The sequence below is a fragment of the Protopterus annectens genome, chromosome 1.part0 (assembly GCF_019279795.1).
Source record: "Protopterus annectens isolate FY-2018-M chromosome 1.part0, PAN1.0, whole genome shotgun sequence".
Classification (NCBI taxonomy): Eukaryota; Metazoa; Chordata; order Ceratodontiformes; family Protopteridae; genus Protopterus; species Protopterus annectens.
In genome coordinates, this window is record NC_056725.1 from 1,859,665,580 (window position 1) to 1,859,685,628 (window position 20,049).

The window sequence follows — 20,049 nt, forward strand, 5'->3', positions numbered from 1 at the left end:
CTCACCTCAGGATACGCACCAAGGAGTGGCGCACGGCGACTGTGGTCCCACTTCATAAGGGCGGTGCCTCCACAGACCCTGGAAATTACCGCCCTATTAGCTTGACAAGCCTTATCTGCAAAGCCATGGAGAGGATCATAATGGAACTCATAAATAAAGACATAGGGAACTTGCAGACTTTGGATCCAACCCAGTTTGGCTTTGTCAAAGGCAGATCCTGCCTCTTAAACTTGGTTGACTTTTTGAGACAGTCACCAAGGCCATTGATGAGGAAAGGCAGTCCATACAGCCTACCTCGACCTGGCAAAGGCCTTCGACACAATACCCCACTCAGGTATCATCGAAAAACTCATCAGCTTGAATGTAAACCCATACATCACAAGATGGGTTGCAAACTGGCTAAGCGACAGAACCCACAGGGTCAGAGTTGCTGGAGCCATGTCAGACTCAAAGCCTGTCACAAGTGGTGTCCCACAGGGCTCAGTCCTGGGTCCACTCTTGTTCGGCATCTACTTTTCTGAAGTACAAGCAAACACAGGAGGGTTATGGCTGACAAAGTTTGCAGATGACTGCAAACTGGGCCATAGTCGAAAACACATCTGACACAGATATCCTCCAGAAGGGCCTCACAGAAACGGATAACTGGTGCCAGAGCCATGGCCTGAAGTTAAACGCCAAAAATGCATAGTCATACCCTTCGGGAAAAACAAGGTTACCCCTAGCTACCATATAGGTGACAATCCACTGAGCACAGAAAAGTCATCAGGGATCTGGGGACCCAAGTTGACAGTAGTCTTCGCTTTGACACTCATGTTGCTAAAGTAGTTAGGAAAACCTTCTATATCGCCCACCTGATCATGAAGGGATTCACATCTAGATCAAGGGAGGTCATCGTCCCCTGTACTCATCACTCATTAGACCTATGATTGAGTACAATGCCCGTTCGAATGTATCTGACCAGACACCTGATGCAGCTTGAAAGGCCCCAAAGTTCCTCACCAAAAGGATAAAGGGTCTCAAAAATATGTCTTATGCTGCCCGACTGAAAGAACTCCAGCTTTATTCAGTCTCATACCGCTTGCTCAGAGGTGACCTGTGCCTGACATATAAGGCCATGTCAAACCCAGATTTGATGAATATGCTTCACCTCAAAAAATCTAGATCCCTCAGAACCACAAGGGCGGGAGACTTAAACCTTGACACGGTTATAAATAGAACGTGCTGGAGGGACAGATTCATCACCCAGAGACTCCCTATGCTGTGGAACAAAATCCCGGTACATGTGAGGCAGAGCACCTCGCTGGCCTTGTTCAAGAGGAATCTTGACCAATGGATGGGAGATCGCAGATATACCCCAGGGATTACTTCAGTGTCACTGCTTGACAGAGGCACAGAAAAATGATAGGCATAGTTTTTATTCAAACTAAAGGGGTGGCGAAAGCCACATAACTATGGGCTAGGCTTATAAATGCCCTTGGGCAGATAGCCTAGTATGAACCTATGAACCTAAGAAGTAGTGTATGGATCAGCTTAATAAGTCTACTGAGTGGGTTCTCCTGAGTGCCCTAATCTATAAATCTTAGACTCTCATCTCGTTATTTGATTGAAATAAAAAGCAGGTTTAGTTACTCACATGCAGACAGTACACTAAAACACCTAAAAATATCAAGGCTCTTACGAGAAATTATTTATTTAATCTAATTTGTCTCACAGTTAATATATTGAAAAAAGTCTGTTTATGTTACCTAAAAATACATAATTTAATGTTTTTTTTCTAATTCTTCTCACATATAATAATATAGAAAAAAGTTAATACTTATCTATTCCATCTGATTTAATAGCATTTGTTATTTTAAAATCTTTTAAGTGTTAACCAGTCATATATATTTATTTATTACTATATTTTATTATCAGATATCATCTTCAGAGATTATATTTCATAGATTAACACTCAAACACATATAAACATTTACTCTAGTTTTTGCTTAATAGTTTTACTATATAATCTTGTTCAACTTTAGTAGGAGAAAATCTACAAGAGAGTTATAATCACATTGTTATTGGACATTACTTTTTGTAATCTTTTTACACAGAACACAGATTTCAAATGATGGAGCTGAATTTATTCTGTTTCCTAGATAGATAGTATGACTTAGATGGATTTACTGTCTAGGTCTGGAGTTGTTTACTCCAAGAAAGATTGGATGGTTAGAATTTTATTATGTTATATAGTCCTTAACTTATTTGTTTTTTATTTTGGTGTCTACAAATACATGCCTTTCTTCTAACATTAATTCCAAGAAATATGCCATATTATTAACAATCTATACAAGTCTCACTAGTGGTCTTTTTAAGATTGTTTATACACACAACAGAAAGAAAAATCCTCATAAATTAACTGTTAGACCTTAATAAATGAAATGTTTAAAGTGTATATCAATTAATATAAATGGACTTAATGGCTGTAAATGAGCTATCTTCTATAAATATATAAACTTATTCTCACCACAGGTTGTATTTTTTCAAGTAACACACCTTTTAAGAAAATATGCAGAAAGGTTTAATAATAAATAATATACAGTATTAGTTAGCTCCCAATTTAATCAAAAAAGAAGAGTGGTAACTACCTACACCTTATGTTATAGACTCTGATAATGATGTTAAGGGTATGTTTTGTTTAGTTAACATGTTAATTAATAAAAGGATTTATTCCTTAATGAATACATATTGGATTCCTGCTTTAGGTGATAAAACTGCCAAAATTCAATTCACCAGATACTTCAATATTCCAAAGGTTCTTTAGTCATTGCCGAAGACTTTAACTGCATATTACAAGAAGGCGATACTAGTACAAAGCGTAAATGTAAAATATCTGCTACTGCTAAAGCATTGATACATTTTATTAATATATTTAATATTAAAGACTTCAAACATTTTTTAGTCAAGGATTCACTTTATTATACTAATTTTTCAAATAGACATGGTTCACAGTCTCTAATTGATAGCGTTTTTATTTCAAATGATTTAACTACTAGTTTAGATGAAGTTACAATAATATCTTGTCATATTTCAGACCATAATGCCATAACTTTTGAACTTTTTCTAGCATTAATAACTGTAACCATTTTAGAAGAATCCCTGCATATATCACAACCATGAAAGATTTTAGAGTTTTTTTTGAAAAATAAATACAACTATTTTTAGAATTCAATAATAAAAAAAGACATATCAGACATTTCTATCTGGGATTCTCTTAAATCTTATCTTTATGGAAGAATAATAAATTGGTATTGTCAGAAAAGGAATCAAATATGATAAAGACTTAAAAGAATTGCAAGAAAAAATTGACACATTTAAATTAGAACATCAAAATAATAATAGGAATCCATTGGAAAAATTAAATGGCTTACAAAATAAATATGTAGAAATTTTAAATCATAAAATCAAAATGAACATGGAAAAATAAATTAAGCAATTTTCTATCAATAAAAAAACTATGTAGATTAGCTTCCAGATGATAAAATCAAATCATATTAAAGAACTATACAGTGAGAACAAAAAGAAAAGAGTCACAAAAATAGAAGCTATACTCGGATGTATTCAGATCACATTTTATAAAAATTAATCAAACTAATCCACGGAAATAGAAGATATACTCGGATGTATTCAGATCACATTTTATAAAAATTAATTAAACTAATCCAACAGTGGACTCACAAGCAGCAATTAAAAGATTTATTAACAAATATACTAAACATAGATTAACAGAGATATACATAGAAACTGTAAATAAACCTATATCTATGATTGAACGTACTAATCAAATACTTAAATTAAAAATTAATAAAGCCCCAGGCAATGATGGCATAATTTCTGAATTATATAAATTGATGCCTAAAAATGCATTACATATGTTATTACGTGCATTTCAGTCAGCTAAAGATTTAATAATGATTCCTCCCTCATGGAAGTATACACTAATATCACCAGTTCTTAAATCTGATAAAGACACAACAGAATGCATATCCTGTAGACCTATATCTTTGTTAAATGTTGATCATAAATTATTCATGTCCATCATAGCAAACAGACTTCAACAGTTCCTCCCATATCTAATTGATAAAGATCAAATGGGAGTTGTTAAGAATAGAAATACTTTGATAATATTAAAAGAATTTTAACCATAATTGATTACACTAACAATATAAACGACCAATTGACATTAGTAAGCTTAGATATTAATAGTGCATTTGATACTGTTAACTGGAACTTTCGATCACTAGTGCTGCAAGAATGCAACTTTCCAATGGAGTTCCAACAATGTATATAAATAACCTGTATGAGAAATATTTGGCCTAATAAAAATAGGCTCATATATTTCACAATCAATACCAATCACTAGAGATAATAAACAAGGTCGTCCTCTCTACCCATTAATACTCACATTAGTCATGGAACCTTTTGCAAATTATATAAAAATAAACCCAGAAATTAAAGGTGTTCAATTAGGGCATAATTTAAATTCAAAAATATTTTTATTTGCAGATGATATCTTATTAACATTAACAGATAACAATAACATCCATATCTCTCTTTTTGAAGTTGCTAAAAAAATTTCAGTCTAAATCGGGTCTTAAATTTAATGAAGACAACACAAAAATAGTATATATTAACTCTAATCCTAATAATATACCGCACCAATATTCTAAATAGTTAGAGAGGACAAAATAAAATATTTAGGGATTACTTTAACCAAAAACATTAAAGAGATAATCAGTGTAAATTACTGTAAAACTTTAGAAAACATCAAAAACTTTATTAAATTGGAATATTTTTTCACATTAGAAGAAAGATTTTCAATCATTAAAATGGCAATATTGCCTAAATGATTATACATAATTTAATCTATTGCGCTCCCCATTCCTAAGCAATATTTAAAAGATTTTTATACCTTAATACTAAAATTTCTTTGGTATCCTAATAAACCCAGACTAGCACTAATTCATCATTTATGTAGTTGGTCTAACGGAGGAATAGACTTACCAGATTTGGAACCATATTCCATGTCAGCTGTTATAAAAACTATCATCTTGTGGACTAATAAAAACTGTAACACTAAGTGGAAAGATATACATGAATGGATAATTATGAAAAATAGTCAATTAAAATATGATTCTTAGAATAATTAATAGTACTTTCCTTTGGTTATTAAAAGAGTGCACACTAGGATACGACAACACAATGATAAATTCAACATATATTAAAATGACAATTTCCAACTTCAAAAATATAGTATATAGAGAGCCTGAATATAAGGCCTGGCTTTACTTAATCTTTCCTTTTGCATTCATTCAAAGTAATATTATTACATTTAGCATATTTACAATGGAAAATTTTAAGGAAAAAAGTTTAACATATTGGTTTCAATTAATAGAGAAATAAAAAAAATATCCCCTTGATTATATATTAAGTAAATTTAATCTAAATAAAGAAATGTGGATGGATCTACAAAACTGTAGATATGCTATAGATAGAAGATTATCCTTGATGCACAATTCAATTAAAAAGGAGATTCCTAAATTTATAGATTATTTAGTATTACCAATCCACCAAAATCCACCTGAGAAGAACTGTTTGTCTAGAATTTTTAAAAATATCAAAATTAAGTCTGAGATGTGTAAAGATAATTATTGGGATTATTTTACAATTATAAATAATTGCTTTCCAAATGAATCTGAGAAAAAATGAAACATCTTCTTATCAAACCACAGAATCACTAAGATGGAAGTTATTTTCGTGGAAATGTTGGGGAATAGACTTGGTTGTTGGAGGTGTTGATTAGATATCACAGCGAATTGGCAACATATGATAAGTGAATGCAGTATAATGAAACCTGTTTGGAATGAAGTTGATTCTTTTTTACGGGCTGTTTTTAATGATAATTTTTGTTTAAATGATTAATTTTGTTTCATACACCAATGCCTCTGTCTGTTAAGAAAGTTGATTATGCCCTTCTTTGGACCCCTTTAACAATTGCATGAAAAGTGATAAGAAATCTGAAAAGCAACACTAGTCCAACAATGAAAGAGTTTTACAGCATTGCAACTGAGACTTGCCATCTGGCAATCCAGACAATTAAAGAAAGAGCCACTAGACAAAATTCTTTACTTATTTCTTGGACAAAACTTAAGAGACTACTGAAGTAAAGGACTTTATACAAAATGTAAACAAAATTTTTAGTAGATAAATTGTTTTATTTTTATCTTAAATTATAGACACCCTGTAAATAGCTGGTTATGTTAGTTTTCTGTTTGTTATTGTTTATACTGTGATGTAATTCTTGTCATGAATTTTATGTTCTTCATTTATAAAGTTAATAAAAACGTTTAGAAAAAAATAGTGTGAAATATAAACAGAGTTAATGGAAGAACAATTAAAACAGGGTCCCTATTAAATTGCCGAACGTTTCAAAGTTCGAATATCATATGGTCGACAACATATGATCGAACTTTGAAAAGTTTGAAGATGAAAGGCAACGGCTCCATACATGCAGAATGGGAACATTTCCCTTTTTCTGCACTGAAGTGCAGCCCCAGAGTTAGTATATTTAAGTAGGGGGGTGTGGCCAGTGCAGGGGGGCTTGCCCACCTGCTCAGAATGTTAAGGTAAGTTTTTTTTTTTTTTTATTTTATTATATATTCGAGGTTTCAAGTTTCACTCATATGTTGTCGAACATATGAGGTTCGAAATTCTGAAGCTTCGAATATATAATATAGACCCTGAAAACCCTGGGCATCCAAATACCCAACAACAGAGCTTGGGTGTACCATTTCCTGAAACAGATAAAATCACCAATATTGCATGTATCCCAAAGCAAGGTTCAAACTCCCAAATCAGAACATTACATGCCTGCAGAGTGCACGTCTGTCACTGTTGGAAAAAATGTGTAAAGGCTATCAAAATCTTACTGTAAGGCATAAAACATGCTGTGTAATCACATGTATGGTTTCAGGAAAAGCCACCATAAAACTGCTACATTGTTTTCCCCTCACAATGACTTGTTCTGAACTGTGTAAACTGGAAAACTCACTGGTACATTTTTTCCAGCTGCACCTAATTACTTCACTGTCTGCATAACAGGAATGTCTGAGTAATCACTGAGCAATCTCAAATCTTTTCTCCAGCTGATAATATCTAGGGTTTCTTTTGGCACTGTGTGATAGCTTGTACATTTTTTACATTTGTTTGCTTGCAGTGAGCCGTTGCTTTAGTAACAATGATGCAGTATACAGAAGACATGGCCATCTGGACTTCTGGGAGTTCCTCTTCTGTGTTAAGCAACTCTGTCAACAATTGTCTGACTCATCTTTGTTGTGTACTGTAACCACATTTTGTCAGTGTGGAGTATTTCTCCCTGAGCCTCCAATGAAAATGGGATGTTATCCCAGTCATACTTTCCCTGTAAACAAATGTCAAATAGTAAGTAAAATGTGTATGAATAGGTGGGACCTGGAGTAAACCTGTCAAATAGTAAGTAAAATGTGTATGAATAGGTGGGACTTGGAGTAAACCTGGATAAAACCAATGCTATGACAATTTGGCATATTGAAATGCCTCAGTATGATCAAGGAAACCACATCACTAGCAGACCAGATAGAAAACCAGTTAAAAGTGTGGATTTTAAGAAGTTTACAGGTTTGGATGAACTTATGACTGATAAATTTCCAGACACATTTGTAAGGTACTCTGTACTTCTAGAATAAAGGCCATAATCTTTTGTTAAGGCTGGCAAAGATTTTGCGTGGAACATACCAGTCGTCCATCTCTGCTACAGACTGTACAAAACAAAAATTGTAGATTTGTAACAGGGTACATCAGTTATGAGACAGCATGCATGGTTAATGATGCATTTCGAGGCTGTGGACATCAAAGGACAACGTTAATGAAATCCCAGATGTTGACTTCCTGTGATGGGGGCCTACAAAGTAAGTATACAAAGTTCAGAAGAACGATAAAACAATCCAGGCAGCTCTTTCACTCTTCTTTTCTGAAATGCAGTAGAAGTTTTCTCACTAAGATGTAGTCATTTTATCTAGAACAGTCTTGCTCTGAGCACTTTAAACAGAGTAATCAGTTCTCAGAGGGCTGAGGTATGCAGGCTGCTAAGGGGTGGAGTAATGGATTTCTACTTAGTCAAGCAGGCATCTCCCATTTCTGACTGCATTCTCCCTTCTCCATCTTCTGGGAGGCTGGCTTTCCCTGTTAAACCTCACTGTTCAAGCTGACCAATGGGCATTTGGTGAGGAGCTGATAATATCAAGGTTCAGGACAATTCCTGCATTGATAGGACTGCCTCCTTTTCCTCTGGCTAGATATTCCTGGCAGAACCAGTCTTAAAATATATGCTATCATTAGCATTTAAACAGAATCACCCCTGGGAGAATGCCTGAAAATTCTATTTCAGGCTCTTGTTAGTACTAGAGAACGGTGGGCTATGGAGACTGAACTTGGACCTTTCAACATTAAATGATTGGTCATAATTTAATGGTACTCATCCTTCAGTCCCTTCTCCCCTCTTTTGTTTCTGAGAGGCAGTTATGGTCGCTCTAGACATGAAAGACATATTGCTACATGTTCCTGCTTGCAGTTTTGCACTAAAATGTCTTTCAGTTTATGTCCAGGTTAGATCACTTCCATTTAATTTTCTTGCTTTCTTTTAGAATTTCTTTTGCTTTTGAGATATTTATGAACCTATTTATAAAATGATTAATACCAGTCTTGGGCTACAAGGCATTCACATTTATCCGTACCTGGACAACAGCCTGATTCAGGCAAATCCCAGGAGAAGTTAAAAGTCACACTGACCAATATGATTAGGTACTTCTCCCAGCCGGAGATATCCCTCAGCATACAGAAGTCCATCCTCACCCACTCACAAGCAAGATGTTTCTTGTAGATGGTACTTCATGGTTCTACAAAGAAGAAAAAGGTATATGCTGTATTCCAAGGTTGTGACCCCATTTTCTATGACTGCAGGGACTATCCATTTGGAAGATAGTATGTGAGGAAGCTGTAGGAGTACCTACACAATCTGTTCTATCAGCACCTGCATTCCCTAGAGATGGTCGTCCTTCTTATTCCTGATTCAGAACGATTGTCATTGCTGAATGATACAATTAAAATCCATCCAGGGAATGGCGTTTGTTGAGACAAAAGGGGATCAAATCTTAACCTCAGAAACATGGATACTTCCAACCAAGTCTAGGAGGGTATCCTTAAAGGTCCTGAGCACCTGAAATTGGAGACAAAAGCAGATACTTGCATTAAAGATATATTAGCAATTATCTATCCACTCCCGGCCTTCAGGATGATCTTACTATCAGGCATTCTTATATTTGTAATGGACTATATTATTGTGGTGTGATGTGGTACATCAAGTAAACAAGGAGACACCTGCTCTTACACTTTTTTGCAGGATATCTTTGTTGGCCTGGAACCTGGCCTCAAGGCAGAGCATCAGTCTCAATGCCTACTACATTCCTTCACCTTAGAATATATTAGAGGCCAACCTAAGCAGGCCTCCATGCAGTCTCTATGAGTGGCAGCTGAGCTCAAAGGTCTTTCGTACACTGACAAGTTTGGGTAGACCTCCTTGCCTTCACTGTAAGTAGATTCCATAATTTTATTACAGATGCCCATGCAAGACAGCTGTAATGGTAGTTATGTTCTATATCCCTTGGAGGAAAGGCTTCCTGTATACATTTCCTCCTCTTCCTCTAATTCCCAAACTGCTAATAAAGGATAAAGCATGCTTCACAGTTTCCCCTCTTTATGGCCGAGACATTCCTGGTTCTCTGTTGTGAAGGAGATGAGCAGCAGTCATGAGGGTCTTCCCTTTAAAGATGTTGTAGTTTTCTGCCCCAGCAGCAAAGGATCCCTTTATATGCAAACCTAAACCATATATATCTTGTATCTTGGAATATGTAACTATGACTCCACAATGGAAATCCTTTCCCCAGAGATCCTTATTAATCTAAAAGAGGCCAGGAAACCTATGACTAGGGAACTTTACTTGTCAAAGTAGAAAAAGTTTTCGACCTTGTATACATCTAAGGGCAGTTCAGAAGCCCCCCCCCCCCGTGTTTGTACTTTTTGAGAATGGGCTTTCCTCTGCATCATTTTAAGTACATTTATGTGCCATTAGGGTGGGCTGGTTTACCTTCTCTAAAAGACCTGCCACTAGTTAAGTACGTTGAGAGAACCATTCTTTCCTCAAGTTCAGTTACATTTGGGGATGTATGAGAGCCATGAATGGACTACCAGTGATGCCGTGTGCATGTGTAGCTCACTGAATGATGTTTGGGTAATGTGAATAAAACACAGTGTGAAAATGAGGAGAGCGAAAAAAAATCTTTATATTTACCTAAAAGTGCACGTTTTTCCATCTCTAGTCTCGTCTGATCAAGTTTGTAGGTTTTGTTGTAAAATGCTATAGGTTTGTAGAAAATGAGTAAATGGGAAGGGCAGCTGCATGTGTAAGATTTTTTTACTTTCAGGAGCATGGTGTGTATTGCTAGATTACTGTAGTTCTGATTTTATTTAAGTAACAGTATCTGCTTTTGTCACTTGATTAACAAATACATGGGCATTTCTGTTTTTGTGAGTTTTATGGTACAATTCTGTCAAGAACGAAAAATATTTAGTAGCTATCACTGAAACATTTTTCTAACACATAATTGGCAAATATTATTTACTGTAATCGCTCTTTCATAGTAGGTTCTTGAGCTTCGAGTGTACTTTGGTTTAATGTTGTCCATTGCACATTAAGTACAATTCTGTCTGACACATTTGATTACTCTGTGTTGCTAAAGTCAAAGCAGTAGACTAGCAACATGAGTAAGGTTACAGAATGAATATCGTGTTGTCATGTTATGTAGAGTTTTCTGTTTCACATTTTCCTTCCCGTCTGCAAGAACATACTATTGATGTTGCATCGAAAATTTAAAAGTTTTTGTTTTGTTTCAGCTGCATTTTATTGTAGAGTCTGATCTGTTTTTACTTCTGATTTGTAGGGGGCAGTGAAGAAACAAAGAAAAGAAATATAACGGATCCAACATTAACAACCCTAAAAATTGCTAATCTTCAGAGTGGAACAAGTTACAAAGTTGGAGTAGCACCCTACACCCATGGAGGAGAAGGGCCTCAGAAAATCAACTATTTTGTTACAAAAACCAGTGGTATGTTGCTATATAATCCTGAACCTAATAGCAAGGTACTCATGACTCCATTTTCACTTCTTCTATCCACCCATGGTACATACCATGAACACATTTTTTTTTTCTTGGCCAAGGTGGTTAAATATACAATTATCTAATGCATGGCCACTTTAAGGGGAGATTTCTTGAATCTGCACCAGTAAGTATGTTAAAGATCCTAGTCTGTGGAATGCCATTGAAGCTTCTGGCATCCTTTCTTACATGTAGCCTCAAGTGCTGTATTTCTAAGTACTGAGAGTTTACCATAAAAAAGTGCAGATATCCTTCTTTTAGATCACTGTTGAAGTATTCTAATACTTTTTTCTTGCTGAAGGTAACCTGACATTCAGCTAGGGTACCAAAGCCAAATACTCTTCTTGATGCCCTGTACATTTGGTGTATGACCTCAGCCCGCAGGCATAGGAGTACATTAGCAGATTTATGAGCATAGGATCCTGTATGGACTTGACACCATTCCAAATGCAGCAGCTTCGCTAACGTCGGTCTAATTAGCATGTTGTTGTGCCACTACCATTGCAAAAGATTTGTCAGTTAAGTGCCTTGTTTGGGAAACTCCTTTTCCGTATTCTTTTCATTAAGATTTGCTCATGTCGGCTAAGATAGGGAAGTGCGACATATGGAAGGCAGATTCCCTTCAAAGATCTCCACTCTGTGTTTGTTTTCCTCAGGAGCTGAACATGAATATCATAAGTGTAAAACCTGCCAAAAACCCACACCTGCGGAGGCTGTGGCTACAGATTCTGTCATCTGCATTTTTGCTTGCCTTTCCCTTCAGTCCCTCCCACTTGATGTCAAGACCAAACTTTTGGACTCTCCCCTCCATAAAGACCTCCATTTTGGACCGCCTGCCTCAAAACAATGCAGGAGAATGTGAAAGTCATGTAGGACCTTATGCAGATTTTTATTGCCTTATTCCCTAGATACCAAAGGAATTGTCATTCTAAATCCACTGTTTTTGTCCATAGAGAAGACAAGCCCACTCAAAAGGGCAACAAAACTTACTAAGGAAAGCTTTTCAAGAAAACCCTGATTGGAATTCCAAGCTTGGAAAACTCTCTTTTATGGGCAAACCCACTTCTATCTTCTGCCTCCTCCCTACCACCTTGATCCATGTATTAATCTATTCTTCACAGCCTGGGAATTGATTACCTCAGTCAACTGGGTCTTGTCCATCATGCCAAGCAGTTACAGAATGTCTTGGAGGCAGCTCCTATCCCTTAGGGGTATTTCTAACCCCCTTGCAAATCACTTTCACTTGTTTCCTCCCTTACTTCAGGATCCAGTCTCCCAGAAAACTATCGAACCATTCCCTCCCTCAGTCTCAGGGAAACGTTTTGTATACAAGACTATTCTTTGTCCCCAGGAAAGAAGGAACAATGGAGGCCTATATTAGATTTGTCTTATCTCAACACCTTTTTGAAAGTTCCAGCCTCCAGCGAGAGAAAGTTGCTCTCTCTCCAGACCCTACTACCCTTCATTCTTCCTTGGGCCTTTCTAGTCACCATGGATCTGAAGGATACATTCCTATACATCCTACCTGTAGGAACTTTCTCAGGATTTCTGTTTCAATCACTCTTCTCAGCTTTACCTTTTGGCATGTTTACAGCTCCCAGAGTCTTCACATATTGCCTGGTTGCAGCTGTTGCCTTCTGCAGAACCCCAGGCGAGACAAATTTTCCCCTACATGGACAAATTTCTTACTTGGTACTTGTCCAGGAAAACTGATATTACATCTGAAATTCATTAGATCTCTCGTAAAAAGACTAGGATTCACTTTTAACCTAAGGAAGTCCTGTATGACTCCCTTCCAGGACATATTATTCCTAAATTGCAGGCTCATTACTCTGTCAATGACAGCCTTCTTCCCTCAAGAGAAAGTTCCGTCTCTTGTTGCTTCCCTTGCTCCCTTTCATCTACAACCCCACCAAGAGAGATTTCTAAGAGTCCCCGGGTGCAAAGCAACTATCACTTTGGATACGGACTTGGATGAGTCGGAAGGGTCCCCATGGTCCCCCTCTGAGGATGTCTCCTTTTCAGACATCCTGGAAATCCTTAGACAGAGGGGTGGCTGGAAGTCCCTAGCCCCTTCTGAGGATGAGTCCGTATACCTGGACACATTTGGTTCCTGACCCTCCACCTCTTGGGTGTCTCTGCCTTTCGTCCCACTTTTGTTGTAGTGAGTCAAAAGGCATGGAGCACTCCAGAGACCTTAGAACCTGTTCTAAGGAGACCTAACAAATTTTTTACAGCTCCAGAAGATAAGTCTTTTCTCTCCAAGGGAGTCCCTGCTGATGCCATGGTGGTGGCAGCAGCCACCAAGAGCGAACTTGCAGAAACATCTTCATCTGTCCATCCGCCTAACAAAGTGCTTCGTACGATGGACAGGTATGGGAAGTGTATGTTTTCTTCAGCGACTTTTACTCTCAAAATGCTGAATTACTTGTCACATTTCACTCGACTTCAGAGGGATCTCCTGAAAGATCTAGGAGATACCCTGCAAGATCCTACAACTGAGGGAGTTGCAAACAGGGCTGCTTCCCAGCTTGCGACCTTGACCTCCGTGGTAAACTCCTCCATGAGGCTCATTTCTTATGTGGCAGATTGAGCGAGTAGGGCAGCAGGTACTGGAGTAGCTTTATGCAGACACTCCTGGATGCGCCTTTGTCAATTTGCGGATCCCTTTAAGTCTTCATTTACCAACACCCCCTTTGATGATTCGTCCTTGTTTGGGCCCCAGGTAAAAGAGACTCTCACCTGGTGTGAACAGGATAGCAAGACTCTCTCTGCCGTAGGGGTCCGTTTTTCTACTCCATCTAGACCCTATCCTCAGGGTCAAAAGAGTGGAAAAATGTGGTTCTGAAAATCCCAGGGATCTTCGCCTGACACACGAGGTGACTTTTCCCCCAGGGGCAGAGGGGGAAACAACAGTGGAAGATGCCGACCTTGTGGCAGAAGAGGTCGGCAACAGCAGGGTGACAGAGATACTTTCTCTACTAGGCCCTTCCAGCACTCCTGAAGGAAGGCCCGGCTGTCCAACTCTGGAGGCAGTCGGGGGCAGACTATAACTATACCCAGCAGCCTGGCAATCTATCACGAGAGAAACATGGGTACTGTCAATAATATCCAGGGGTTACAAAATTCCCTTTTGTCAGTCCCCCTCAAAAGACAAACATTCTATCGCAGACGTTCCACCCAGTCTTTGGGATCATGCAATCCTAGAGGTTCAAACATTGCTAGAAAAAAAGAGCTATCCAGGAAGTCCCCCGCAGACCAAATTGGATCTGGAACTTACTCAATTGGTCTCCAGTCCCCTGTCTTTTTTGGAACTAAAAAGATCTTTGAGTAAAGGTTCTTTTTAGTTCCAAAAAAGACGGGGGACTGGAGACCAACCTTGGATCTCAGCAAGCTAAACCAATTGGTAAAAAAGGCAAAGTTTGGATGGTGACACTGCAGTCCATTCTTCCCTTCTTGGGTCAGGACAATTGGATGTACTCCATAGATCTTTAGGATGCGTACTACCATATAAAAATGGATAGGCAATCCAGGAGATTCCTACGCTTCCAGCTAGGAGACCATCATTATCAGTTCTGGGACCTGCCCTTTGGTCTCACCACAGCCTCCAGAGTGTTTACCAAGTGTATGGCAGTGTTCATGGCTCAACTGAGGCGTCTAGGATTCCAGGTGTTTCCATATCTAGACAACTGCTTCCACTGAGCATCAACTACTCAAGGCACAGGACTACACAATCCAAACTTGTTCCCAGTTAGGCATCACAATAAACTATGAAAAATCTGCCTTGTTGCCTTGTCAATCTATTACCTTTATAGGGGCATACTTAGATACAAGACTCATGATAGCAAAACTGCCTCCATTCAGGGTGTCAACCATTTGTCAACAAGTTTATTTTCTCATAAACAAGACAAGAGTTCAGACAAGACAAGTCTTACAAGTACTGTGTTCAGTGGCTGCAGCTGTTTCTCTAGTGCCTTTAGCATGCTTCCACATGCAGATTCTACAGTGGCTTATTTTCGCTCAGTGGTCTTTCCAGCAATTGCCAATGTCACACATGATCTTGATTACAGAATCTTGCAGAAAGGACTTACTGTGGTGGCTGGTCTCCCTCCAGGTGACTCTGGGCAGACCCTTTCTAGACCCGCATCCGGTAGCCACAGTGACTGCAGATACTTCCCAGATTGGGGGGGGGGGGGCATTATCTGGGACAAACTGTCCAAGGAACGTGGCAACCTCACGAGTACCATTTGCACACCAATGTTCTTGAGATGAGAGTGGTGCTTCTGGCGTTGCAAGCACTTCAAGACTCTGTACCTACAGGGACCATTGCAATCCAGACAGACAATATGTCACTGGTATGGTACATCAACAAGCAGGGCAGAACCAGATCCTATCCCTTGTGTCGGGAGGCACTTCGATGGCAGTGGGTGATGTCTTTCCACCATTTTCTGATTGCAATGCACATTCTCGGAAAATCCACCGTGATAGTGGACAGGCTCAGCGGGGCTATCCTCATGCCTCACGAGTGGTCCCTGAAGCAAGATGTTGCGGACTTGATTTTCCGCAAATGGGGCCAGCCATGCTGCAATCTTTTTGTCACTCCCCTAAATAACAAATGCAGAAGCTACTTCACCTAGTTCCCCCTCCAGGACAGTCACCCAGGGATGCACTTGTTCACGATTGGCCTCCAGGACTACTGTATGCCTTTCCACCCTTCCCTCTCATTCCAGAGGTACTTCAGAAAGCAAAATTGTTGGGTTGCAAACTCATCCTCATTGCTTCTTACTGGCCTTATCAGGTATGGTTTCCATTTCTTCCCCATCACCTTCAACTGGAGCCCTGGACACTGGAACCAGTTCCAGAAGTTCTGACGCATCAGTTAGGTGGGCTTCACCCATCCCTTCAAACTCTCAAGTTGACTGCTTGGTTACTGCACTTCCAGTCTTAGCCAGGCTCCCTAGCATTTCCCCTGATGTACAGAACATACTAGTGTCCTCCCACAAGCCCACTACTAGGAGGATTTACACTAACAAATGTGAAAAGTTCTCTTACTGGGCCAAAAGTAATAACATTGATCCTTTTACGGCTCCCGTTCACAAAATTCTTGACTTTCTGGCCGAAACCTTTGAAAAAGGGGCAGCTGCAGTTACTGTTAGGGTCCAACTGGGGACAATCTCCAGTTTTCATGTAGGAGACCTGGGTTCAAATATTATGTCCCATAAGTTGTGCAGAGCATTCTTATGAGGTACAACACTTTTAAGGCCCCCCAGTAAGAGAACCCCCCGGACCTAAACTTGGTTTTAGTTTCAATTATTCTGCTCCCTTTTGAACCAGCAGCATCTTTCCCCTTGAAGTTTCTATCTTGGAAAACCCTTTTTTGGTCACTATAAGCTCAGCTAGATGAGTTTCTGAATTGCATGCTTTGTCTATTCGCCCGTCATATCTCATTTTTCACAAAGGTAGAGTCTCTCTAAGGACCAATCCTTCTTTCTTGCCAAAGGTTTGTTCTGAGTATAACTTAAATCAGTCCATTGAGCTTCCTGTGTTCTTCCCCAGTTATGGCAACAAGTCAGAGTATAGATTACACCAATTGGATGTTCATAGACCATTACATTTTTATTTACACAGGACCAAAGACCTCAGAAAGTCAGACCAATTGTTCATATCCTTTACTAACAATAAGCAAGGTTATCCAGTTTCTAAAGTGACTTTATCAAAATGGCTGTCAGACACAATCACTTATTCATATGGTTTACGTAAAAAGATGCTTCCAGGAAGACCCAGAGGACATTCAACCAGGGCCTTAGCCACCTCTGTTGCCTTCCAAGCTAAATTGCCTTTAGATTCAATCTGTGCAGCAGCAACATGGGCAAATCCTCATACCTTTATCTCTCATTACAAAGTGGATGTGGTCTCCCGGAATAGGGCATCCTTTGGTTCCACAGTGCTGGGGATGTGGTCCCAACCAGCAAGAATGAAGGCGAGATGGGACAACATAACATAAAGAAGTTATGTACCTACCATAACATTCCATGTTTGTTGTCCTTCATCTCAGTTTCCTTCTTGCGTCCCCCCCTCCTTCCCCCTTCATGGAGGTTTGAGAAGGGTTCTTTATTGGTTACACTGGCTGAGATTCCTGCTGACATACCAGGTTAATTAACCATGCACTGCCTTTTCTCTTTCCTTCCTACCTTAGATGAATAAGAGCTTAGTAAAAATAGTTTTTTACTATATATGTCTAGTGTGGTCTATTACAAATGAGATCTGGGTAGCTGCCGCTAGGCACGTTAGGATAAGAAGTAGCCTCGAGCCAGTAAAAACTCAAGCTATAGTAAATTGGCCGAGTGGCTCCAAACCCAACCAGCAAGAAGGAAGGCAAGATGAAGGACAACAAACATGGAATGTTATGGTAGGTACATAGCTTCTTTTTAATACAAATGCTAGTTTGACCAACAGCAAGGCTTTCAGGAGCAGCCAGAGCCATTACCAAATATATGTAAGTACTCTCAGAGATTAAAATATTCTCTAAAAGACTAACCGTAATGAAAAGTTTACTATATTTAATAATAAATATTAAAAGAACATGAAAATAGTAAATATCTATTTACAGTAAGCACCAGATTTTCAGTCACAGGAAATATTAAAATAACACAGATGAAGAGATTCACACAGATACAGAAAAAGAGAACTTAACTAATCTCACTATATTTTCCTGACTGGTCTAAAGAATTATTGTTCCCTGATTCACTTACTGGAGCAAGGCAAGATGAAGCAGGTGAGGGGTCTTCATCAGTTTCCAAAAATAGAGTGCTCTGAGACATCAGTCTCATCTAGTATTAAAACACAGTTTTTAATGATGGATTACAGAATGACAGCATGTACATCGTGGTCATCTGACTTCTGATTCATATGCTACCCCATTGGCTAGAAGATGCCAGGATGTAGCACATATGTGTCAATAATACACAATAGTACACACACACACACAGAGCTTCTAAGATCTCTTGCAGCTTCCTGAAGTCATAAAATAATTTCAAACATCCACCCTTCCAGAGTAGCAATTCGTTCACCCAAAGACAATACAGAAAGCTTCCTAGTACAGACTTTTAGTCTCTGGCTGCATTGAGAACTGTAAGATAAAATCTTTATGGCCTAAGCCAGATAAATTAATTTCAAACTATTTTTCAAAGTTAGCTGGACTAAGATTAACCCCTTCTTTTCCTGTATCCTTTGTTACAATATATGCATTTCAGCAGTTACAGTAATACATGTATATCTCTTCCTATGTCCAGCAGGATACACTGTTGGTACACATTTTTAACACAAGCGTCTTTATAAATACATTTTCAACACAAGCATCTGTACAAATCAGATTGATATACAAATGACATATAATTCTTTACAAAATTCAAGCTAGCTGTGCTGGCGTATGTTGCATATCCGCAGCCCTACTTTTGCTGGCATAGCTGGCAATACCTCACATTGTCACATCACTCCCTCCTTTGAAGGCTCAAGCTAGTTTCTCAATTGACTCTGGAAAAAGTTGCTCGAGAGGAATGAGTCTGTCTGGGAATGCATTAACCCATACCCTGTCTTGAGAGCCCATTTGCTTTAGCATTACTAACCCTACTATGGTTCTCTATGGTACGGTCATGTCATATGCCTGCAACCCTAGGCTCCACCTTAGTAACTTGGCATTTTGTTGGCTGGCTCTATGTAGCCAAAGATCCCCCTCAGGCTCCTCCTTCCACCTACTGCACATACTTGGCACAAGGGCCTTCCTGTCATGGTAAGGCTTCATCATGTTAACATGGTACAGTCTGTACCCCTGTCTTCTGGCTAGCAGGTTGCCATGTAGTTAACATCACTAACCTTCCTTACCACTTTGAAAGGTCCCTTCCAAGCTGGCTGCAGCTTATTGTGTCTGACAGGAATGAGAACCATAACCTGCTGTCCCAAAGCATACTCTCGGGCTTGATTATTACTGTCATACCAGACCTTTTACTACTGTTGGGCTCCTGCCAGATTTTCCTGGGCCAAGCCCATGAGCTTCCTAAGCCTTGTCCTGAAGTTTAGGACATATGTCGCGACATACTCCTTGTGGGATTCACACTCAGCCTCCTACTTATCACAAATCAAATCTGAAGGCCCCATCACCCTATATCCATACATCAACTCAAACGGCAAAATAAATGTGGATTCCTGGGGTACCTCTCTGTGTGCAAATGGCAGATGGGACACATGTTTGTCCCACTCTCTATTAAACTGGTCTACAAATGTCCATAGCATGATCTTCAGTGTAGAGTTTAACCTCTCCAAAAGACCATTAGTCTGGGGATGGTAGGGGGTGGTCTTTAGGTGCTTCACCCCACAGCACTTCCTCAGAAAAGTCAGCAGGGCTGACATGAAATTGGCACCTCTGTCAGTCAGTATTTCTCTCGGGAAACCTACCCTGCAGGAAATCTCTAACAAATCAGTTGACACCTTCTCAGCGTGGATGGAGGACTGAGCCACCGCCCCAGGGTATCTACTAGCATAATCTACTGCCACCAGGATATACTTCTTCTCTATGGAACTTGGGGGGTACTCAGAGGCCCCACAGTATCTATAGGTACTCTCTGAAATGGCTCCTTAATCACAGGCAAAGGCCTCAAAGGAGCCTTGACTTTGTCTTCTGCTTTGCCTACTTTTTGGCACTGTTCACAGGTCCTGCAGTACCCTGTTACATCCCTTGCAATCCCATGCCAATAAAAGTTCTGCA

The 20,049-nt window shown here is 39.0% G+C and overlaps 1 protein-coding gene across 1 annotated transcript in view; it reads left to right on the top strand.

Moving 5' to 3' along the window:
* LIFR (LIF receptor subunit alpha) overlaps positions 1 to 20,049 on the top strand; it is a 1,345,198-nt gene that overhangs the window by 1,231,528 nt on the left and 93,621 nt on the right. Inside the window, exon 18 of the mRNA XM_044076229.1 lies at positions 11,073 to 11,237. Coding sequence (XP_043932164.1) covers positions 11,073 to 11,237 — 165 coding nt within the window. The remainder of the gene's footprint in view (positions 1 to 11,072; positions 11,238 to 20,049) is intronic.